Raw genomic sequence first — 24,140 nt, 5'->3', positions numbered from 1 at the left:
TTTATGAGTGTGACATGTGCTAATGTATTCAATATTTATAAGTAGTTTGTCGGTTGTAAATTTTAAATTTATATATTAAAAGGTAAAAAAAAAAAAAATTTAAGAGTGGCGGTCAAGAGATCGTAGAAGCTTAATTAAATAAAAAGCTAAAATGAATTATTACTTTTGCCATCTTAAAAAAAAATGAAAAATATTACTGTCTGAATTGGGTTAGGTTAATCAATAAATAGTGAGTCCACTGCTCTTCCTGCACAGTCACTCTCTTCACGTCTATCACTCACGTACCCCACCACCACCGTATCTTCATTCATTTCATTTCCCCAAAACAATTATTTAAAATAAAACAAAATAAAAGGAAATTCTCACACTTTTTTTTTTCTCTCTCTCTCCGTCCATGGTGGAACACCACATACGCAGAGTCGCCGGAAGAAAAAGGTGAGAGAAGATCGGAGCGCCGAGGCAAGAAGATCGCCAAAACTAGGGTTTCTAAACTGCCGACGGAGACAAATAAAAATGCCACTCTCGAAGTACCGCGTGCGTAACGAGTACAGTTTAGCGGATCCCGAGCTGTATCGTGCGGCCGACAAGGATGATCCAGAAGCGCTTCTCGAAGCCGTCGCCATGGCTGGACTCGTTGGACTCTTGCGCCAGCTCGGCGACTTGGCCGAGTCAGTTTCTTCTTAGTCCGTTCCTTCCGCATTCTTTTTTTGAGTTCTTTGGTTTCGTGATTCTGAACGAGTGGCGAGTTTGGAAAAGGAGAGCGAAAGATTAAAACTAGTTGGAATGTTTGGGTTTGTGCTGGAGTGAGCTTAATTTGGGAAGGTTGTGTGATTTTTGGATTTCGTGAGCTGGCTGGATCGAGGAGCTAGTTTGGAATTGGAAGATAGTATACATACTTAATTCGGTGGTTGAGCTATGGGTTATTGGTTATCAATTGATTAATTAGTTTAGTTTGTAAGTTTATTTCAAAATTTAGGTCTTCCTCCTTTTGAGCTTTGTATGCGTAGAGTTTTCAGGGGGTGAGGAGGGTGAAATTAAAAGAAAATTGGGCGGTTGTATTGCGGGCATTGGTTTATATTGTTGAATTGTGAAGGTGTTGTGGTGACCTTATCTAGGCATAGAACTTGACTTGGTTTGAATTTGTTTGACTTATTGTAGACTACAAAGTTGGATTGATGAAGTTCCTGATCATAGGTTTTGGCTGTATGAGATTAAATTGAGAAGTGTAGCTATTGGGTTTAAGAGAGATTTAACTGTTGAAGTATGTTTGTTCTTTGATGTTTTTGGGTAGTTGGTGATATTTTAAAATCGGACGAGGAGAGCAATTTAATAGACCATCTATACAGTTACCGAACATGTATGATTTTTCCTTAAGTGAATATTGGGTTGTGTATTAAGGCTTAACTTTTTTATATGCCACAAATGGCAGGCCTTGGTGGCTTATTCATGTGAATCTGGTTCAAATAGTAATAGATGTCATAGTGACTTTCTGATTTCCCAGAGGTTAGCTCTAATTGGTGGAGTTCCAATTGTAATACAATATCTCAATTTTGAAGTTGTTTCCTGCCTTTTTAGCACGTGCAATTTTTACTATCCCCAGGTGCCATTAAACTCTCACTATTAAACCATTTCATTTTGGTTAGGTTTGCTGCTGAGATCTTCCATGATTTACATGAGGAAGTAATGGTTACCGCTGCAAGAGGCCACGGTCTCATGGCTCGTGTTAAACAGCTTGAGGCTGAAGTTCCTTCACTTGAGAAGGCTTTCTTTTCTCAAACTCATCACTCTTCATTCTATACCAATGGAGGTTAGATTTCTCTTTACAGAGTCCTATTCACAGTGTAACTTCTCATGACCGTGATTTAAATGCTGTTAATCATGTATAATGCTGGAATTTTTGTTAAGCTGTAACCTTTTGCTGCAATTTCCCCTTTGCTAATTTAGACATACTTGCATATTGCATTGTAGGGATTGATTGGCATCCTAATCTACAGTCTGAACTAAATCTTGTGACTAGAGGAGACTTACCTCGATTTATAATGGATTCATATGAAGAATGTCGGGGTCCTCCAAGACTGTTTCTTCTGGATAAGTATGAGCTAATTCATCCGATATATTATTAGAAAGTAATGTTATAGATTTCTGAATCTTTTTCTTTGGTTTCTTTAAAGGTTCGATGTAGCTGGGGCTGGGGCATGCCTTAAGCGTTATACTGATCCATCATTCTTTAAAATAGAATCAAATTCACCTGTAAATGCTACAATAGAAGTTCAGAGAGAGAAGAGAATTCGTAAAGTCAAGGTACGAAATTTCAATTCTACAATATATACAGTTTTTTTACTGTAAAGTTGTTTTAAATGTGTGATATTGATTAGTTTCATGTTTTGTATTATTGTCTTGCTGCAACTTTATAAACTATTTGAGGTCCATGCATTACCGTTGATTCATACATGTTGATTCATACATGTATGAGACCGCAAATTATACAAGCCGGTGGACAGCTTTTAGCTCTGCCTTTGTTTTGTTTATACCTATGTTGCATTTCTGTGTAATTACCATAGCTAATAATTTTATGCAATGTAAAATTGAATACTTGCAATTTTGTATAAATAATTTATTTTATTCACTTCCAGCTGAAGAAAGGAGCAAGGCTGAGGGATGGTGAAGCTCCTAATGTTGTCCCATCGCATTCAAAGTAACCTCCAATATTTTACTGTTGTGAATCATTTTTCTCATTATGGTTTTTAATGATTGGTGGCTCAATTTAATTTCCATTATTGCAGATTACATCAGCTGCTTCTTGAGGAGCGTATTGAAAATGGTTATAGTAATCCTGCACGACTAGTGAAGTTGAAAAAAAGACACATGAATGGACCAACTGTTGAAGCAGGAGCTGGTAAGAGTTACATGGAGAAATTTCTGGAATCTCCTTCACCTGATAAAAAAATGGTTTGTGAAACTTCAATCTTTCCATTGCCTGTGAAATTGACATCAGATGATACTAGTGAGACTGGGATTAAAATTCTTGAAATCAGTAGCATTAGTCCTGTGAAAAGGTCAAAGGGAAATAAAAACACCCATTCATCCCTTGATGAGCAGGACCTAGAACTAAAACCATCTTCAAAAATGGATGGTGGGACTGATGGAGATCCTGTGAAGGTGAAAGAACAAATCTCATCTGGTGTGACAGATAATATGTCTTCTAATGATCGTAAGTTTCTTGATGTAGCACAATTGGCTGTTGATGAACGAAAGATATTAGAAGGTAACTTAGATGGGTACCATTCGGATGATGTGACTAGTGAAGTTGACAATTACATGGATGCTTTAACTACCATGGAATCAGAATTGGATACAGATAACGAGTATAAACCTAAGAATAGCTTCTTGAATGTTGAAAAGGCAACAAATACCAAGGATAATGAAGAACAACAACTACAAGCACATTTTTCAGATTCTCAATCTTTTGGGGACTCTTCAATGTCTGATGACAGTAATTCTTTCAAACAAGATAGAAACGAAGAAATTATTCAAGTGCAAGCTAAGTCGTCAGATTCTCAATCAACTGGAACCTCCTCTTCATTGGACAATCATAGTTCACTCAGAAGAGATGTAAATGGGCATCATATAGAACCACAAGCTCACCTCTCAGATTATCCATATGTTGGAAACTCCTCTACATCAGATGAAAACGATTCTTTCATGAAAAATGGATCCTATTCATCTCAGTCTGAATCATTAAGCACCGTGGTTGAAAATACACCAGGACCTTTGTTATTCACAAATACTAAGTATTATGGACCGGTGGTTGAAGATGCACCATCCAACAAGCCTCCCGAAAATGTTGAGTTTCAACACACAGATTGTAGGGGGTCTGTCATGCATGATGATACTTCTGTTCATAAAGAAGAGATTTCTGATTTTGGGCAAGCCTGTTCAGATATGACGACTTCAGGACAGGGGTTGTGTTCTGATATTGGATCTATCTCTCAGGTGGTTCTACCCACAGCAACTGAATCAGGCGAAATCTCATCTGATCCTGTTGAACTTAATTTAAGGTTAGATGGTGATGATGCAGACAGAACACAAGATGATGATGCTGGAAGAACAGATGACAATGACGATGCAGGCAGAACAGGAGATGACAATGACGATGGAGGCAAAAGAAGTGATGATGATGCAGACAGAACAGGTCTTGTTGAATCTATTACTTCCAAGCCTGTTTCTCTCTCCCTCACAAAAGACAATGCTTGTCCTGTTGATTCTTCTGATAAAACATCATTCGACAACTTGGATGATGATGATCCATGTATTCACTCTGATAATCTGTTACAAGTTTCTAGTGATTTGGAGTTTATTGCTCATGGAGACGAATGCAATTCTCATTCTGAAATCAAAATGTTCCCAGCAAGACCTACAAATGAAAACATTTCTGAAATTTTGGCTAATGGAGATATTTATTCACCAGGAGAGGATCCTGTTTGCCCATCCACAGAAGAATTAAAAGTGAATTCAGGTGTTGTGCTGGCTCCTGATTGTCATGACTCAAAGGATCAAGGTTGTACTACGGCAACGAAGCTTAATTCAGAGACCCCTGTTGTGAAGATTCCTCCAATGAGTTGCTTTACCAGGGTGCTTTCCTCTGACTCAATTCAAAACAAAACACAGGAGGAACCACACTCAGCAGAAATTGAAGTTTCAAATTCTGATCTGCCATTGGAAGTTGATGAGGTACCAAAGATGGTGCATGATGATGAAATAAATGGATCTACCTGCAGTGTCGATCCACTTGAAGGTGATGGTCGTTTTAAACATCCATCTCCTGTTGATCATGTGATGGCAAATGATCTGGTCACCGAAAATGTTCAGTCAGAAGATCAATCTGTATTTTCTGTTCCTTGTGTTAATAGTGCTGAAGATGGTGTGCGCATTGATACTTGTCCAGATTCATTTCGGACTTCTCCTTCCAGGGGTTTTTCAGATTCAGAAGAACCTCTGTTGAATACTCATTCTAATAAAATGGACATGAAATCCAATGAAGTAGAATTGATGCAAAATGCCATGGACATAAATGCTGAGACGAGTGAGACTCGATTAGCACCACTGCCAGATGTAACATCACCTGATGTAATAAATTTCCCAACCAATAATATTGCCGAGTTAGACGAATCTCTTACTATTTTTGCAGATTCACAGGAGAGGAAAGTTGACGAGCCAGTTGTCAGAGAATCTACAGAACTAGAGGACCATCAGAAGATAGTGGACCAACCAGTAATTACTTCTATGGAAGAAAAATTGAACCTGAACAAAACTGTTCTTTGTGATCTTCAAGATTCAGAATCATGTACTATTCAGAAGTTCCAACATAGTGCTTTTGTTGATAATGCAGAAACTTTGCTTGAATTTTCGGGGTTGGATTCCCAGCTGTCACAATCAATATTTAATGGTCAGCATGATCCATTACAAAATGACAGAGATAGTTTTTTATCACCTTTGGGGAAACAGTTGGGACCTGAAACTGATTTAGATCTGTTCTCAAAATCCCAAATTGGTGAACAGGATGCAGAATATCCACTTGGAGATGAAAGAAACTTTGCCTCTGAGAAATCTCAATATCAGAAGATGCAAATATATCAATTGGAGCCTCAAAGCAATCCTGCTACTTCTGGAAGTGTGTCAGAAATACATGCAGATGAGCCATCACCAATTTATTCCTCACCAGCGTCATCTAGCCAGAATGCTGCAAAACTTGTCATGGATCCGTTGATGCTTCTTCTTCCTAACCACTTTCCCAAGTCAACTGAAAATAGTCCTGATGACATGCCACCTATGCCTCCTCTACCGCCTATGCAATGGAGAATGGGAAAGGTTCAGCATTCTTCCTTACCTTCACAGAGAGAAGAATTAGAAGTAAGTCAAACTTCAGTCCAGCCAATTAGGCCTGATGAAAATTCCCTATTTGGTTTACCAACTTCTGAGAAAGAGACCCCGTTTTATCAGAGTCCATTGTTGCCTGTCATGGCTGTGGAAAGTGATCAGCTCGAACATTCTTCTGGGTTTCCTGTTGGTGTTTCAGGGCATTCTGTTGCCATACCTTTTCAATTTCCTATCATGGTTAATGAATCAAAAGGTCAATACCTGTTGGACAAAAACCAAATTCAGAATCCCTTCTTAACCTTACGCATGGCATCTACCGGCATGTCTCCTCATGATCTGATTGTTGCACCTGAGGGAAGAATGATGCAGAATTCAAACTCATGTGGGGCAGTACCAGAAGCTGCGTATGCTGTTTCAGGACATGATTCCATCCCTACACAAGAAATTTCAACTCAACCTCCGCACCAGTTAATGTTGGAGACTAGATCAGATGATAAATCACTTAAACAGAGTATGGACAGGCCTCCAAATGTTCTTGCAATTGCTTCCGAGGGAGAAATGGGACTGAATTCAAACCCTTGTCCTACAATTCCACCTGCTGAATGTGCTGTATCTGGACATGAGTCCGTTTCAGCTGAAGAGAAACTGCCTCAGCCTCTAAGTCAATTAATGATGGAGCCTAGTTCAGATGATAAAACACTTCAGCAGTCTGTTACTAGTTGGGTATCAATGGACAATCCTGACAGTCATATGGTTTCTTCCGGTGGAGAAATGGAACGAACTTCTAACCTAGACCCTCCAATTCCACCTGTTGAATGTGCTGTTCCCGAGGCCGGACATGATTCTATCTCTTCTCAAGAAAAACCAACTCTACCTCCAAGTCAATTAATGTCAGGGACTAGTTCAGAAGTTCAAACCCTTCAGCAATCTATACATAATTTGGAAGGGGAACAAGAACGTTTGCCAATCTCATTCATGTCTCCACCAAACATGGAATGTATGGAGCCTAATCAGGGTTTCATGACCTATGAGGGGGGAATGGCAAGGTCCTTGGATACATCTGATCATACCTTAGATGTGGAGAGTGAAAGGACTTATGGAAAACCAAAGAGTAAGCTTCTTCGTCCGCGAACTCCTCTAATAGATGCTGTTGCTGCTCATGACAAAAGCAAGGTGAGATAGTATCAAGTTCTTATGACTATGAATATCCTTTTGATCTCTTCATTCTTTTGCATAAAACTTTGCCTTTGAACTACTGCAGCTTAGGAGGGTTACCGAGCGGGTCATGCCTCAAACTGCGCCGAAGGTAGATGAAAGAGATTCTTTACTAGAACAGATAAGAACAAAGGTCAGAACTTACTTTCTTTATGCTTATTGTACCCTTTTGCATTGAAACCATTCTTTTATTTAAAAAAAAAATAAATAAAAACCTTTTTGGTTCTCGCAGTCCTTCAACTTGAAGCCTGCTGTGACCACGCGACCTAGCATTCAAGGTCCAAAAACAAATTTGAAGCTTGCAGCCATCTTGGAGAAAGCAAATGCAATTCGCCAGGTATCTCTTTTTATCTGTTTATTTTACTGTAATAGGCGTGTGCTTCTATGTTTTTCTGTCTCTGGTTTTACTCCCTTTTCTTCGCATTCACTGATATGTTAGTTATTTAAATAGGCTTTGGCTGGAAGTGATGAAGATGACGATGCGGATTGGAGCGATTCTTGAACTTACTATTAGAAGTGTTCTTAACTGGTGAATGTTTTTGACACTCTGGTTCTTTCTCGAGCCTGATCTATATAAGTCACGCTCTCCTGTCATGAATAGGAAATCTCCCTGAAATGCAAGATTCTTTATCCTACTTTGTTCATATATGATACTCTGAACTTCATATAGGATATAGCTTCTGCTCTTAGTTGCCTTCTTCACATATATATGCATGAAAAATTGTACTAGCATGTAGATTAGCTTCGATATCTCGGAGGCGGAACTCACTTCATTGAAGACGACTCAAGTTCAGCGTGCAAGCGCTGTACAAGTCCAGATCCATGCTATCAAGAAATTTTTTCCGCATGCCTCCCGTTCACATAAGCACATGTATATTTGTGTTGTCATAATTTTTTTTTATATTTAGTCACGATTATCCAATTTTGTAATTCTGTGATGTAGTGTTTTGTGATAATTGCCCATTATCATGTAGTTCATCTGTGTCCAGTATAGTAATATATATACGTGAGTAAAATCATTTTAGTGTACAGCTATTACCTTTGTTCATTTTTCAGACCCTCTTTATGATTGCTGTTCTTGTCATATATTAACAAGTAAATTGAAAACATTGCAGGGGTTAATTAAAGTGATACTAAATGTCATCAGTTTGCTTGAGTTCTACATTCATAGTGTCGTTGGATTCTTCATTTTTTTATTTTCAAAATTTTAGATACCATTAATTATTTTTTTATTAATTATATCTTTATATATACATATAAATTTGTATATACAAGGAGTATATGTAGTGATTTAATAATGCTAACGAGCAAAATACGAAACTTGAAAGAGAAATATTTTGATCCACTATTTTCTTATTCTATATTCTATTTTTATCCACTTAGGTGGAACTCACATGAAATTATTTTTTGCATTTCTAATTTATTTTTTGAGTTTTATTGGTGTTTTTATTGGGGGTATTGAGCGTGGTTCTTGAGGTTCTTAGAGACACGTGACGTGATCAAAATGACTTGGGTTGTGAACTTATACTGTGATATTAGATATAAATAATAATAATAGATAATAATAATAAAATGATATTTTACCATAAATGATAACTATAATATTAAATTGTAGAGATTAGTTGTGATAGGTGAATATTTCTTTAATAGATGTACCTTACACTGTTTCAAAATGAAGAGACTTAACGAGTCTTGTTGGGTCGTGCGCTTTAGTATATTCATTATGCTATGTGGGTACATAAGCCTTTTAGTTTCGGAAGTTTGATTTGGCATGTGAAAGGTGATCGTGACTGATCTCTTGGTCGGATTGTAGTTGACTTGTAGAGTTTGCAGGTGGATTGCTCGTTTGGTGAGATTATTGTAATGTTGTTGTCTAAGGATAATATTTGCTTTATGTTGTTGCCTTAGACAGACTTTATGTAAGACTACTGGTTTGGGCATACTTTATTAGGTGATGTTAGCTTGGGTAGGCTCTATTGGGTGTTGCCGGTTTAGGGAGGCTTGGTCTAGTGTTACTGACATGGTAGATTTGATGTTGCCAACTTAGGCAGGCTTTGTCAGGTGTTGTAGGCTTGGTAGGCTTGGTGCTATTGACTTAGACAAACTTTGTTAGGTGTTGTCGGCTTGGTAGGTTTGGTCTTGTCGACTTAGACAAGATTGATGTTGTTGACTTAGGCAGACTTTATGTTGGTCTGTTGGCTAGGACAGGCCATGTTGCTCACTTGTTTGAGTTGATGATGACTTTATTGGTGATTGTGAGACATTAATGAGAGATTTTCTGAAACGTCGCAATGATTGCCTTGCAATGCAAAAATGTGATTTCGCATTAAATGACTTTGATCGAAGCTGGCTTGGCTGCATCATAGCAGTTGAACTCAGAACACCAAATGTTGTGTGTGAGGCTAACATGGTTTCCTCACAGTGGATGAACTTGGAAAACCAAATGTTGCACACGAGAATGAAACTTCACATGACAAATTTGTTGCGTTCTATCTTATTTTTATACAGGATTTCTATTTTTGACGTTGCTTTACTTCTATGATCTTCTTTGAGCATTCAATTACGTCCCTTTTTGAGTATCTTGCCTCCCCTTTGAGTTTTATCTACTCTCATAGGTATGTCTTCCTGTTTCTTTCTTGACATCAGCTATGGTTGTCATCGCTCCTTGCTGGCTAGGAAAATTACTTCCATGAGTGAGGCTCTTCCTCTCTTTCTTCTAACGAGAGGGTTTCCTCATTGGATCCCCTCGTTGCTTCTCGTCCTCTAGCATTTTCCTTGGGAGTTGTTTTTGGGACTCCATAGAGGAAGAATAAGAATAAGGAAAAGACAACGTGTAGTAAAAATGTCTTGCGGTTTTATCTAGTTTTTCTACTAAAGGAGTTTTGATAATTGATAAATGTTTATGATTAAAGAAAATTTAAGGAAAATATATCTTACGATATTTTATTTGATATTATTAAATAATTATCTTATTTAACTATATCAATAAATATCAAAAGATAATATTTGCCAAATCTTTTTTTAATATCTTTTTTAATCTAGCAAATATTTTCTCAAATATTTTTTTAGATCTCCACAAAAATCAAATATATTTTAAAAATATTAGGTCATTTAGAAGATAATTAGAGGAGATTACATTATCAGAAAGAAGATTACAACGACAGAAAAGTCTAAAACAAAGCTCAATCCAATTTCTATATAAAGGGACTTAGGGAAACACATTAGGAGAGTTTAGGAACCCTTTGGGGGTTCAAATTTCGTCCTCTCTCTTCTCTCATGTTCTTCACCCTTTTTTCTTTTGTTTTTGTTATTTCTACATTCCATGGAGTGTTAAGCCTTTAGAGTTAATTTTGTTGTAATTTCTTAATTGGATTATGAGGTTAAATGAATAAATTTGTTTGTTCTTTTTATTCTTGTTGTTATTTTTTTAATCTACGTCTTTTTGCTTCTTAATGAAGAAAAAATAATGATTTTTACATTTAAGAAGTAAGCATGGTGTTAAATCTACATAACATATCAATCATGTGAGTGAAAAGATTTTTAATTTTAGTTGAGAATTTACTTTGATTAAAGTTAGAAACTTTCATGTGATTGAATGAGTTTTCTCCAATAATTTAGAATGTACTTTGATTAGAGGTGGAAACTTTAACAAGAATTAATCAAGAATATACTTTTGTTGATTAACTTTTTCTTTGATATAAGAGGTAAAAGAGTAGACATGATTAGGCATAATAATATTTAATTAAGAATGTACTTTGGTTAAATTTACTATGATTCATCTACAAAATTCTTGCTTTTAATTGAAAATTTACTTTGATTAATAGTGAGAACACCAACAAATTAATTGAGAATTTACATTGATTAATTTGAAAATCTAAGACAATAATTAATTGAATAATAATCTTTAGATAATCAATGATGAATCCTATTTTGAAAAATTAGTGAAATCAACCTATTTTCTTCATCATTATTTTTATCTTTTTAAATCTCTTTATAAATTTCTTTTTTTTTCTATTTTTTCTTACTTTGTTCTTTAATCTTTTCTTTATCTTTATTTTCTTTATTATTTTACTAACCATTTTGTATAATTTTTATAAGAACTAATTTGTTAAGAATCAATTTCGTGCTCGTCGGGAGTTGACTTATGGTTGAATTTTTCCTTTTTATTTTGTTGACTATTATCTTAGCAATACTGAAGTTGCTATAATTTAGTAGTATTAATTTGATCATGTCAATGACAACGTTATCAATCTTGCATTGTCTAGGCCTATATTATGTTTATTGTTTGCTTGTGTGCTATATTTCAATCCAACCTTAGGGAAACCTATATGACTACTATTAAACACAAATTTTGTTATCTCGTTAGAACAATTAATCTTGGTCTTTGTTTCGAAAGGAGAGAAACATATAGATTGTAGAGATATTGTGATGCAGACTGTGATGAAGACAAAATTGAAAGAAAAAATGTACATGTGGAGGATGCCACTTTTTAGGAGGAAATATTATTTCATGAATGAGCAAGAAGCAAGGAACCATAACTCTATCAACGACTAAAGCGAAATACATATCAGTTGCTAGTTATTGCTCACAACTCCTTTGGATGAAGAATCAACTTGAAGATTATGACTTCTATGAGAGTATGATTCTTGTCTTGTGTGATACCAAAACAACTATTAGTTTATCTAAAAATCCCATTTTGCATTCAAGAGCTAAACATATAAAAAAAACACCACTTTATTTTTTATTATGTCCAAAAAGAAATCATTGATTTATAGTATGTGAATACTGAAGATTAACTTTTGATATCTTAACCAAACCCTTGGTAGAAGAAAGATTTGATTACTAGAAAAACCTTTTATGCATGACACTTATTGAGTAGCTGTTTTAAGGCAATGCATTTATTTCTCTCTCTCTCTTAAACAGTGCATATTCTGAAACCTTAAGTTTCCAAACACCCTCAGAAAAACCTTGTAACCTACCTTCATGGATGCCAAATAGGATGTTAGTATCTTTATGAATGATGTCTATGCCTCTCTAAGAAAAGCCTCCAATACTAACCCTACCTAAACCAAACAAAAAAGACATCACCTTGAGCACTAGGTTAACCTGAAGGAACTCTTTGGGTAATGGAATGTGATGAACAAGAAAATGGTTAATAAATGCCCTATTAAACGTTGGACTTTCCTAAACAACAAGGAAAGGCAATTCAAAGAAAGTCCTTTGGTACCAATAACATCACTTCCAAGAGACAATACAAAATATCTCATGCACCTATGTAAGTAGTGGAGAAAGGACAATGAAGGGCTTCAACGCCTATTCAAGTTTCACTAGTTGAGCTAGAAGAGGAATTATCGCTTTGCTTCAAGGAACAAAGGAATAATCTTTGCTCATAAACATCGGGAGGAAATCCTCGCATTATTCGATAGAGCACATGCAGGAATTATCAAGAAGCCACAAGGCATGCCCATCCCAATCATCCCAAACACCACCTCACCTTACCATTGTCTAACCCAAGTCTCTCCACCGTCCCTTTCTTCCTTTGGGCAATGATGTTCTGCATATACCCTTACCTCTTTTATATTTCTCAAATAAGGGGAAGAATATGTAATGCTAAACACTGATAGGTTGTTTAAATTAGGGGGAGATTACATTTAGGGGGAGTACATCCACCATATGTATTTTTGTATTTTCATTTTCATCAAGTTCAATACATATGAATATTTGTTCATATTTGTTATGTGTTGCTGATTTACGTTGATATTTGTATGTATTGCGAAGTTAATTTTTCAAATGCTCTGATATACATATACTTTGCGCTTTGATACACAAATGCTCTGATTCTAAGTAATATCCTTTGCTTTGATACATATGATTTGCATAAATGATAGTTGCTACGAAAAATATTATAGTTGCTCTGATACATACATACGCTCTAAGATATAAGCTTAAGAAATATCTTCAAAACTGCTTCATATGCTTTGGAGGCATGCAGTACCAATTGTTCAGGTACGAGTGTCTCCATAATGGCCAGGGTGAAAGGTAGTAGATCGGTTGTATGGTTCGTCTATGGAGATGGGTCCTTGCTAGCCCTTGTACTTCCTTCTAGGACCGTCTTACACAATTCTTCAGCCTGCTTGTTGAGGTGGGGTTGACTAAGCCTGCCCGACATGGAATGTTGGGCGATGTGCTCCTGACGAACAGTTGTGCTCTCGGCCCTCAAGGTTGCCAGCTCCTAGTTGTGTCTCTATTGCATCTCCTGCATCTGACAGTGCATCTCCTTTATAAAATCTAGAGGATCTTGCTGAACGTCCGACTCTTATGTGTTGCTATGATCATATTCCTAGTGGTCACCATTTGGTTGTTTACTAACTCTTCTGGCCTCATGATGGACCCCAAAATGTTTCGGGTGTGGGGTCGAGGTCAACGCTTCACTATCTTTCAAACTGCTTAAGGTTCGAATGTCTGTCTTCATGTCACTTTTCGTCCTTGTTGTGCAGGAAGGTTACTCGGAGAAAATACTTCGATGCTAAAGTCAGTAGTGATTCTACAGTTCTAGCAATTAATGCATATTAAATGTCATCATTTATGTCTTTACCTCAAAGTTGTATTTATATAGTTTAGAATAAATTTCATATTATTGATAGCTAATCATGACCTAATTGACACTAATCATGTTTTTGTTGTAAGTTAATCATTAACAAGTCTCGTTTTTAAGGATGATCATCAGTTGTATGTTACAATCGTTCGATCTCGAGGTGGTCACTATGATTGTTCTTATTTAAAGTCTTGACTACGTGGATCGTCCGGTGACCAAACGATCATACAATACAAATATTTTTATTCTTTCTTTTATTATTCTTTTTAAACAGATAAATGAATAATGAATTTGGATGTTAACCTAATTGTCTTTGGTAATCATATTTAAAAGAAAATATATTTTATTAAATTTTGTTATTAAAAATAAAAATTCAAATAAAGATATTCTAAAAATAAAATAAAATACAATTCGATTTTAGAAATAAAAAAATATATTTAATTCTATTTCTAATTTGTTTATCTCTTAACATATTATTTTAATTTTTTTAATATTTACGGAATGAACTGAAAAAACTAAAAATTAATATATGCTAAAACTTAATGGAATATTTTTAAGTTTAGAATTTAAAACTGGAAGTTTGCATAGATAAAATAATTAATTAAACCTTTAAATAAATAAAGAATTGCCAACTGTAATCTAAATGGAGTTGTTTAAAACTTAGAGGCCCACATAAACACATGGAAACGTTGTTTGACAAACCAATAACACAGCTTTGCTTTTCCTCCTTTCTTACTCTAAACCTTTTCATTATTCTTATTTCTTGTTTTCTGAATTTATAATTTTTCCCAGTTTGAAACAAACCCTCTTATAATTGAAACAAAAAATAGTATCGCAGAAGACTAAAAACGACCCCAAATAAAAGGGAAAAAAAAGGTGAGCACTTCGAAACCCCATGTTGTTATTCTGGTGTAATTTTGGTATTTTAGTTCAATCTTATATACACCCATGATTTTTCTCCAAGAATATCCGGCGAAGACTTAAAGCTTTTTCAACTCTGATTCCAGAAAATCCAATTCTTTTTTTAGGGTCTCCCAAGAAGAACACCAAAAACTAAAACTTGAACACTGAGAAGACGTTTTGCACTTGATTTTGAAAGGGGGTTATGGAGAGTTCCGTTGTGGGAGAAAGGAGTGGCCGCGTACCACTGTCGGAGGTGGTGGCAGATTGTGTGAAGCGGTGGTTTAGAGATGCTCTGAAAGAGGCTAAGACAGGGGACATAAACATGCAAGTGTTGGTGAGTCAGATGTACTACAGTGGCTACGGGGTTCCCAGGGATGCTCAGAAGGTGGGTGGTTCTTCTTCTTGCTGTCTATTTCTATGAAGTTTCCTTCTGGTTTCACTGCTTAGGGCTTGTTGGGACTTGGGGTGGTGTTAGACTTTGGTGGTCTAAAGTTAACTAGTAATCAAACAATTCAACCATGCTTATTATTATCACTACTTTTGAGAAATTCTAACAGAAAACTCTGAACATATTTTTTGTTTAAATTCACATGAGTGGATTTATCAAATCCGCTGATTTGGAGCTACGGATTGTAAGCTTCATTGGTGATCCAATGCCAAACGGATTGTAAGCTTCATTGGTGATCCAATGCCAAACGGATTGTAAGCTTCATTGGTGATCCAATGCCAAACGGATTGTAAGCTTCATTCGTGATCCAATGCCAAACGGATTGTAAGCTTCATTCGTGATCCAATGCCAAACGGATTGTAAGCTTCATTCGTGTTCCAATGCCACGATTTGAGAGCGAATGCGCAGACCAATTTGCGGGATTTCTGATACTAATAAATTGCAGTAACAATGAAGAACTTGAGCTTTTCTCTTTTTGTTGTACAGTTTAATCGCAAATTTTTGTGAAATTCCTGAAAAGAATTACCTAAATTGTCAAGCCAAGTTTTATGAGGGATCATGAATTCTTTAACATCAATAATGAAAAATAAGTAAATATTTAATTTTTTGTCATACAAAATAAACTGTATTATATTAATTATTTATTCTTTTTATTATTTTTTTATTACAATTTATTAAATAACAGTTTTATTTTTAATTTAATACTTTTAACTCATCCAAAAATCATTTCATATTATTTTTATCATCAAGAATAATTTAATAATCTTTTTATTCTATTTATTATGACCTTTCTTTATTATGAATCAAATCACTCACAAAATTTTATAAAATTTCCTTCCAAATCTATTCACTTTTATCTCCATCTCCAACTCCTTTTAAAGAAACACCACAAATTCATGCATCCAAATCCATTCAAATACACCCACATACTGAAGGACAAACCCTTAAATTATAAAGTATTTGTTACTGTCATTCAGTGAATATGTACGGCAACATTGTGGGCTGATGAGGAGACGCATTTGATGTGATTTCTGATGGTTGACCATGTTTATAGACGCCTCTGTACATACATCTAGAATGAAATGATAAAGAAACCTATTATGAATTTGAGTAGCAACTTGAATTTTTTAGAAACATAAACAAATAATAGAAGGGCGTATAAGTGTTTAACAGTATGAAATGTAGAAATTCTATGGGCGATAAGTTGACTGTAAAGAGGAAGGTCTATCTTTTATTATAGATTAATTAACAATCTGTGGATTTCTGTGGACTTTTGGTTTCCAACTGATTTCCTCTGTTGGCAATTAAGGGAAGAGTTTGGTTGACCAAAGCATCAAGGACTAGATCTTCGGTTTGGAAAGTGGGTGATAAGCACCCAGGTACTTTGTTATTGTCAGTAGCTTCAGTTTTTTCTTCTGTAATATAATGGCTTGACCATACTTATTTTGGTGCATCCTTCTAGGTTATAATGCTAGTGACTCTGATTCCGATGAATTGAAGGAGGATTCTTAAGCAAACTTAATTTTCCTTCATGGCTAAAAATGTGAAAGGTTAGTTTCTACCAGTCTCTCATGGATGTCATAGTGACATGCACTGTTTCCGCCTCATTATTGGCTATTTTAATGAACAGCTCGAAGTTTGAACTCATTAAGTTGTTATCAGCTTGTTCTTCCTGCTTTGATAACAATGTATTTGGAGTTTACTTATATAAGAATTCAACATTAATTTGACATAGTAATCTAAATAATGGATGAATTACAAGGCTGTATAGTACAGTTCAGTATATATGCAGCTAGTTAAATCCTTTCCAGGAATAAGACTTAAATTACCACGACTAATCATACTATTTAACACTAATTAAAGTGATCGTACAGTAAATAACATGACTCTCTTAAGACACCCTATTTTCTTAATAGTTTTATTTTGTTGTCAGACTTTAGTTCATAGATATCTATCTCATGTAGTGGCAGGGAGTGACCAACCCCAAGGCCACTATAGTCAGATAGAAATTAGTGTGGCCACTGTATTCAAAATTTGGGATACAATTTAAATAATTTATGCTGCTCGTAAAAGTGCTTGTAAATGAATATCACCCGAAATGTCTAATAAGCATATTTACTGTTTACAAGATTTAATATTTGTAGCAGTATACGTTTATAGAATATAGGGTTTTCAGACACTAAGGGGAAGCAGCATAAGCGATTGACGGTTTTTTTAATTTTTATTTTCATCTGTAATTTGGCATGTAATCAATGTTGAATAAATTCTTTTTTTCAAGTTCATAGATATATATCTCAAGTAGTGGCTTGGAGTGGCCAACCCCAAAACCACTATAGTCTGATAGCAAACTAGCGTGGTTACTATATGGAAAATTTGAGATAAAATTTCAATAGTTTGGGATACAATCTCTTCTATGTTGTTATCTTCCCCTTATTTAGTGAAATACTTGTAAAGTGAGAGCTTAATAAGTTGATCTATAATAAGAAAAAAGATAGAAGGTGAGCAATTAATAAGGCAAGGTGCTAGCCTAATTTTCAATAATTTCTGATTGAATTGTATTGTGCTCAGTATTCTTAGGATATGTTTTCATTGTGGTTTTGTTACAAGTGATAGTATAATAACTTTTGGATAGTCTGGCTCATGTGATCCCATTTGATTTGAATCAATTAGGATAGCCTAAAAAGTGAGTTAAACCAGAGAAAGGTTATGAATTCCAATTTTCTCTTGCTTATTTTATTCATTTTATTTGGATGTGCACAAGTCTGCAACCTCAACTTCGTGGGTATACTCTCCAATACACCTCTTTCACCATGATATATATTACTTTGATTTGCTCCATATAGGGTCTGTTTGAACAAATTTCTCCATACAGACTTCTTGGAGAGAAAAATAAGAAGGAAATAAATTGAGTTTCTTTGATAGTTAAAGTTAACTTGTGCATAAGCTAATTTGTAGAACCTATCTCATGTACTTTCTCTAATTTCTTATTTTCTTAACTTGTGCATAAGCTAACTTTGGTTTATGGAAAAAATTATTTAATTTTTTCTTTTTATTTTTTCTTCTAGAAATCTTTATGGTGAAGTTTTTCAAACTCGTCCCTAAACTGAAATGGTTGGATTGTTACACAAACTATTTTTACGGTTGCCGGTTAGCTGCCTAATTGGTGGTAATTAGGGATAATAAGAAAATATAATTTTGTTGTCTTGTTTGTTTGTTGTTGCTTTTAGGACATGTGCTTCCGACCTGCTAGTTAGCTCCATTTACCTTGCTAAAGGCATCACAATGCCTTCTTAATGTTCATTAGCTTTTCTGGGATAAGCCAGAAGAAGTTGGGCTGGTATGGCAAAGAAATTCTAGAGTAGTTTGAAATTTTGCAATGGATTTGAGATTCCAATTGAAGTTATAATATAAGCAGCCTTATTTAGTGAAATTGGAAGGATTGTATTGAATCACAATATGGTGTGTTTGTGATTAAAATATTTTTTATTACTCTGAAACAATTTGGCACCTTAACATGCTGAGATCTGTGCTGGGAAGTAGCACAGCAAGAGTACAGATCTTCTTTCGGTGAACCCTCAGATTGCAAGAAAACAGAAAACTTCAGAAAGCAGTTCTATCACCTGGAAGTGTCCAAACATGAAACTTTATAGTAAAATATTGACTCCATAGGTTCATAATGCTGTGAATGGTATTAGCTGATACTGTGTGGTCGTTGACCACTGCATTGTTGTGCACTGCATTGTTGTGCTATACATTTCAAAAGTACCAAATGCTATTAATTGATGAAACCACGTGAGCATTCTTCATGACTTTATTTCGTGTTTAATTTGTTGTACTATTTTGTTTTGTAGGTCTGCCATGCACCATACTTATTATGCACATCCATGGTTGATGTTCATGTAACTTGCAGCTTCACATGTGGTTTTTGATTTGTGTATGATTTGCTACTCTAATTTTGTTTTTCTAGAGGGATAGAACAATGGGTTAATTGTCTTAGTTTGGAGAACAAATGTGAAAACTTTTTGGGTTTCGTGACGAGCACGTTAATTACTTAATTAGTTTGCTATTTACTTAAGTTAAATTTGTCTTTATGTTCGAATTGTGAGTTTGAGTTTACGAAGTTAAGTTTCGATAATTTATAATTCGAGTTTGCTCTCAACGTATATACTATATTTTTAGAATAAATATATTTTTTCTTTTTTAAATTTTTTTAAAAATTGTGTTTCATCTCTAAATTAAATGTATATTTTATGAAAATAGTGTAAAATTAAGTTAAATATATTCTGTGAAAATAGTGTAAATTAAAATATTTATTTTTGTATTTTATGAAAATAGTGTAAAATATTTTATGAAAATAGTGTAAAATATTTTCAATAAACGGTATGTAAAATATTTACTATGTGATAGTTTTATACTGAAAAAAAAAACATTTAATCCTATATATTTTTAGTTAAACAATTGTTACAATTCCAAGTATATGGTTCATATGCTGATAAGAAAAAGTATACGATTCATATTAAAGACATTATTGAATAAATATATAAAACCTACATATGAACATCTGGAACAATACACCTGTTATTATCGGAGTTTTATTCAGAAGCGAGTATAAAAAATACTCTAACATAATACCGAAGATATGCAAGGCTTAAAGGGCAAAAGTATAAATAAACTGTAAAATTAATAAGCGGTATCCGAGGTTTTACATAGCTCGATCGAGGTCAGTTTGATTAAGGTCTAATACACTTAATCTAATACAACTTAATCCAAGTTTGATAAATCTTGACCAAAATCTAATACAATTCGATCAATATCTAAAACAGTCCAAACTACAATTTGTTATTTTAGCCTAAAAGCCCATCATTTGTCAGTTTTCATATAAAAAAAAATTTAAAAACAAGTGAGCCAGTCCAACAACTTGAGCAGCTTATGTTTTAAAAGTCAATCCATTTTAAAGTGGTGAATCACTTCAGTCCCATTTATTTTTGACGAATCAAAATCGGGTCAAGCTTAAACAGGTCCGATTGATCTATTTCGCCACCTCTATCCATTATCATGTTCTACCCAATATAATAAAATAAAAGTTTGATTCTTCTGTTGAGATTTCGTTGGTGAATTGGAACAATCTTTTGTGCTAAAGAGCAACTGAAGCAGTGAAAATCTGAATTCCAAGCTTTGAGCCTCCACTGTCAGTTTAAACAAGTCACATTTGGTAAAACAAAGTTGTTCCAATCATAAAATTAAGTGTCCAAACGTGTTTGTGCAAAATTGCCATCCAAACCACCAATTTTTAAACACTTTTTCTGGTATAGTTGCAGAATTTTGATATTGAATGTTTGCTGTGATTACTGCATCAAATTTAATCTCAGTTTGGTAGCAAAAGCTTGGTTCAAGTGTTAAAAAGAAGTGCACAATTCTAAATTAACAAACAAGACTTCCTTGTTTGCATTCATCTTTGTACAAATCTCTCAAATGAATTTTGTATTTTTGTATGGTCAAAATTGATAAGCTCCTTGATCTTTGTTTGAAACAGTCACAAGCAGATTCACATCTAGTGAGGGTAGCGACTTCTGCTTCATTGTCTGATATATTTATAAGGTTAGATATTTCTTTTCCTACCTTGAGACTATTAGTTGGTACAAATATTGGTCTGCAATGTAGAGTGCTCATGCTTGATGGATTTGATTAATCTATCTCTCTCTGTTTCTTTCCTACCTTGAGACTATTAGTTGGTATAAATATTCGAAATTCACCTAAATTAGCCTAAGAAAGTCTAATCTTCGTATCGTAACAAGTTGAAACTAAATGAATGTAAGAAAGATGTCAAATTGGATTAAGTACCTAAAACATAAAATTGGACTATTTAAAACCTAAAAGTGTACTAAATAGGTGAGAATTTGACAATTCACCTAAAGTAACCTAAGAGTGTGTATTCTACACATCCTAACAAGTCTAAACTAGTGTAATGAAGGTAGGAAACTTGTCAAAAGCAAAGAATTACCTCAAACCCAAAGTTTGAGTATTTAGGTTCTAAAAAGTGTACTTAAAAGGTGAGAAATCGCCAATTGACCTAAAGTAGACTAATTTTAAGTAATGTAAACATCCTAACAAGTCTAAAGTAGTGAAATCAAGGTAGGAAAGTAGTGAAATGCAAAGATGAAGTATCTAATTCTGAAAGTAGTGAAATCAATGATGTACAAACTCCAACCAAGGACAAAGATGAAGTATCTAATTCTGAAAGTGACTCGATCTCCTTCTCTCCTAAGTCTAAGTTTGAGAAATTTTTGATAAACAAATTTGAGAAAACTTCAAAGAGAGGTAGCAAGATGAACAAATCTATCATGCGAATGAACGAGAAGATGGATGGAATTATCAAAAACTACGCTGAAAGCTCTACATCAACAGAGGAATCAACAGATGAAGATGATGAGTCCAGTAAAGAGGATTCTATGGAAATATCTGAATCAGAATAGGACTATGGGATCACATATTTTGAGTCCAGTGTTGTTATGTTTCTGTGTTGTTGTGATTTTATGTTTTATTTTGTAATGTTTATCATTATATGCCATTGTCTTTTGTTTCTATCTGATTGTACTCAATGATTGATTATCAATGAAATCGGATTTTATATTAATTCAATCTGTGAATGGTTGATTACATCTGTGATTGAGTGAAACTGAGTAACAAAGGCAATTACACTTTGGATGTATGCAACTGAATATGCTTTATTGTCACATCATTGCATACTTATACATTATCTGTGATAATTCCTATTATATATTGATTCTAAAATGCTTGATTTGGAAAGACTTGGAAAGGTTATGCAGGAAATATGTTTGCTGACTGAGATTAAATGGAAGATCAACATTCTAAATAACAAGAAGTCGATTATGACTGTGATCAAATCGATTGGTTTTCGACATTGGGTTTGAAGATTCCAAACTGGGAATATCTGTCATCTTTAAAACCTTGATAAATATCTGTTGAATGTTTATACATCTTATATCTCTGTGTTTATCTGTTGTGAACATGTTTATGAGATATTAAGTGTTTAAATTGTATTGGTGATTCAAATTGTATCATTTATGCTCTAAAATTTCTAATGTGGTATATTTGTTCTGATACAATGCTTGAATATGATTTTATATGGTCTGAGATATACTCTGATTGTACTGCATTATGAATCTGTGATTTGAGATTGAAACATGCATAATGACAGGGGGAGCTTTACATATTGTTGATAGTTCACATGTTTTCATTAAGGGGGAGAAAATATTATTGTCATGTGAATATCATTGATAGGAGGAACATCATATTATTTCTTTTATCTTATCTGATGCATCTCTATATGGGTGATTATCAGTGTCTCAATTACTCTGAATATCGTTTTTTATAATGCCCAAAGGGGGAGAATTTGATGTAATTGAATATTGAGAGAATCTGTATGATTTGTGCAACATGGTTGTTTATTAATCATGGTTGTGCATCATCAAAAAAGGGAGAGATTGTTGAGATTGTTGAGATTATTGATAGGGTGAGCACTAATTTAGTTGAACCCACAATCTCAGTGATATCTGTGTTTTTTGATGATGACATCACATAATTAATAACACACGAGTATTCTGTGTTACATGTTCTGTGCTTACATGTTATATGCTTTTGCTTATTGTGATAAATCTGTATAAGCATATTTGTGAACATGATTGTGTTGTTCATTGCATATTACTGTGTTTAATATGTGATTTTATATGTGTATGCAGGACATAAGTTTTTGGAAATGGAAAACCACAAGCACTTTGTTTGAACTTTAATGTGTAGCAAAACAACAGTTTTAAGTTGATTACATTATGGGATAAATCGATTAAAACTCGTGTGTTTGCACAAACTTTTATCTAGTGTGCTATGATTTATTTTGAAGAGAAAAGTTTTCAAACACGTGCTAAGTGATTTTTCTTAGTCGACTGCGTGAAATTTGTATTCGATTAAGTTGGTTGTTATTTTGAAAACTGGTTGAATGCTTGACATAACTGTTTTAACGATCAAATTTTTAAATATATTGACCAAGCATTTATTGTGAGTCGACTGTATTAAATGTGCATTCAATTAATGAGCTTGACTGATGTTAGTCTATTATAACTGCAAGATGTATTCGACTACATTAGTAGCAAAATCGATTAAAGTAGGCCTAATGTGTGTATTACTATAAACTGAAGCTGATTTGAATTCTGTAAAAAAAATTATGCATTTGACACTTTCATATCTTTTACAGAACGCGGTGTGATCTTACAGAGAAAGGAAAAGCTCCAAGAACCAAGATTGACCGTGGTGATCAAAGACTTGAGGTTTCTTGAGAAGCAAGGCTTGCTGATTTGAACGTCTGATCAATCTGCACAACTAGGTGCATTCTGCACGATCAGGATTTGCAATCTTTGAAGATTGGCTTGGATTCCCTCCGGTGTTTGCAGAAAGAAGAACGATGTTCTTGACTTTGAGGGTGCCTCAAAGGGATAGACAACAAAAATGGGTCTTCTTGCTGCTGGTCTTGTTTGTTTGTTGCCTATATTTAGATTAGAGGGTTAGAGAGGTGTTTTACACTTTTGACATGAGGTATCTGTAAAAGCCTTGTTGTAAGAACTTTGATCTTTATAGTGCATTTGCTTCCCGTGGTTGGAAGGACATTGGATGTAGGCAGGTTGGCCGAACCAGTATAAAAATCAACGTTTGAATTCTCTTATCCCTACACTCTTTTATTAAGTAGATTAAGCTGTCAGTATATTCGATTAAGTTTACTGCTGCATTGCATATCTTTTAACTTGCGATTCAAGAAAAGTGTAAAAGCATCTTGTTTTGTGAAATAGATTTTGAAAGCTTATATTTTTACATTTCACCAATTCAACCCCCCCTCTCTTGGTGTGAGAAACTAAGAAATTCTATTTTAACACTTTGGAAGAGATAAAAGAGAGAGAAAATTTGTTGGCATTTTCATCGAGCTGCTTTAATAAAATTACGATTACCACTTTGTTCATCATTAGATTGGGCATAAACGTTAACATAAGGTTTGAAAAATATGGTTCTTCGGTTTAATTATTGGGATCTTTAATT

General features: G+C 34.4%; 2 protein-coding genes across 3 annotated transcripts; both read left to right on the top strand.

The window, feature by feature from the left end:
• The first annotated feature begins 278 nt into the window (after nucleotides 1–278).
• Nucleotides 279–8,123, top strand: LOC124821257 (protein SCAR2-like). The gene is made up of 9 exons (XM_047293119.2): nucleotides 279–668; nucleotides 1,644–1,807; nucleotides 1,969–2,092; nucleotides 2,172–2,301; nucleotides 2,634–2,695; nucleotides 2,784–7,050; nucleotides 7,139–7,225; nucleotides 7,325–7,429; nucleotides 7,544–8,123. Exons 1-9 carry the CDS (start codon nucleotides 514–516, stop codon nucleotides 7,592–7,594), a joined length of 5,145 nt encoding a protein of 1,714 aa, XP_047149075.2. The 5' UTR covers nucleotides 279–513; the 3' UTR covers nucleotides 7,595–8,123.
• A 6,283-nt stretch (nucleotides 8,124–14,406) lies between these two features.
• Nucleotides 14,407–19,137, top strand: LOC148190916 (uncharacterized). Of its 2 annotated transcripts, none has more exons than XM_088102532.1 (5): nucleotides 14,407–14,563; nucleotides 14,716–14,975; nucleotides 16,348–16,417; nucleotides 16,501–16,588; nucleotides 18,890–19,137. In XM_088102532.1, exons 2-4 carry the CDS (start codon nucleotides 14,793–14,795, stop codon nucleotides 16,548–16,550), a joined length of 303 nt encoding a protein of 100 aa, XP_087958658.1. In that variant the 5' UTR covers nucleotides 14,407–14,563; nucleotides 14,716–14,792; the 3' UTR covers nucleotides 16,551–16,588; nucleotides 18,890–19,137. The 2 variants fall into 2 exon arrangements, with proteins under 2 accessions (XP_087958658.1, XP_087958659.1); XM_088102533.1 differs by having other exon boundaries at nucleotides 14,411–14,563; nucleotides 14,695–14,975.
• The last annotated feature ends 5,003 nt before the right edge of the window (nucleotides 19,138–24,140 follow it).

Source organism: Vigna umbellata, chromosome 11, assembly GCF_029865625.1.
Source record: "Vigna umbellata cultivar VRB3 chromosome 11, Vumbellata_1.0, whole genome shotgun sequence".
In the NCBI taxonomy this organism is placed as follows: Eukaryota; Viridiplantae; Streptophyta; class Magnoliopsida; order Fabales; family Fabaceae; genus Vigna; species Vigna umbellata.
This window is presented reverse-complemented; position numbering and strand designations above follow the sequence as displayed.

Coding starts and splice junctions, on each gene's coding strand:
- LOC148190916 (XM_088102532.1), top strand. CDS start 14,793: ATGGAGAGTTCCGTTGTGGGAGAAAGGAGTGGCCGCGTACCACTGTCG. Junction 14,976..16,347: donor TTCCCAGGGATGCTCAGAAG/GTGGGTGGTTCT, acceptor TTGGCAATTAAG/GGAAGAGTTTGGTTGACCAA. Junction 16,418..16,500: donor AGTGGGTGATAAGCACCCAG/GTACTTTGTTAT, acceptor GCATCCTTCTAG/GTTATAATGCTAGTGACTCT.
- LOC124821257 (XM_047293119.2), top strand. CDS start 514: ATGCCACTCTCGAAGTACCGCGTGCGTAACGAGTACAGTTTAGCGGAT. Junction 1,808..1,968: donor TTCATTCTATACCAATGGAG/GTTAGATTTCTC, acceptor ATTGCATTGTAG/GGATTGATTGGCATCCTAAT. Junction 7,051..7,138: donor CTGCTCATGACAAAAGCAAG/GTGAGATAGTAT, acceptor GAACTACTGCAG/CTTAGGAGGGTTACCGAGCG.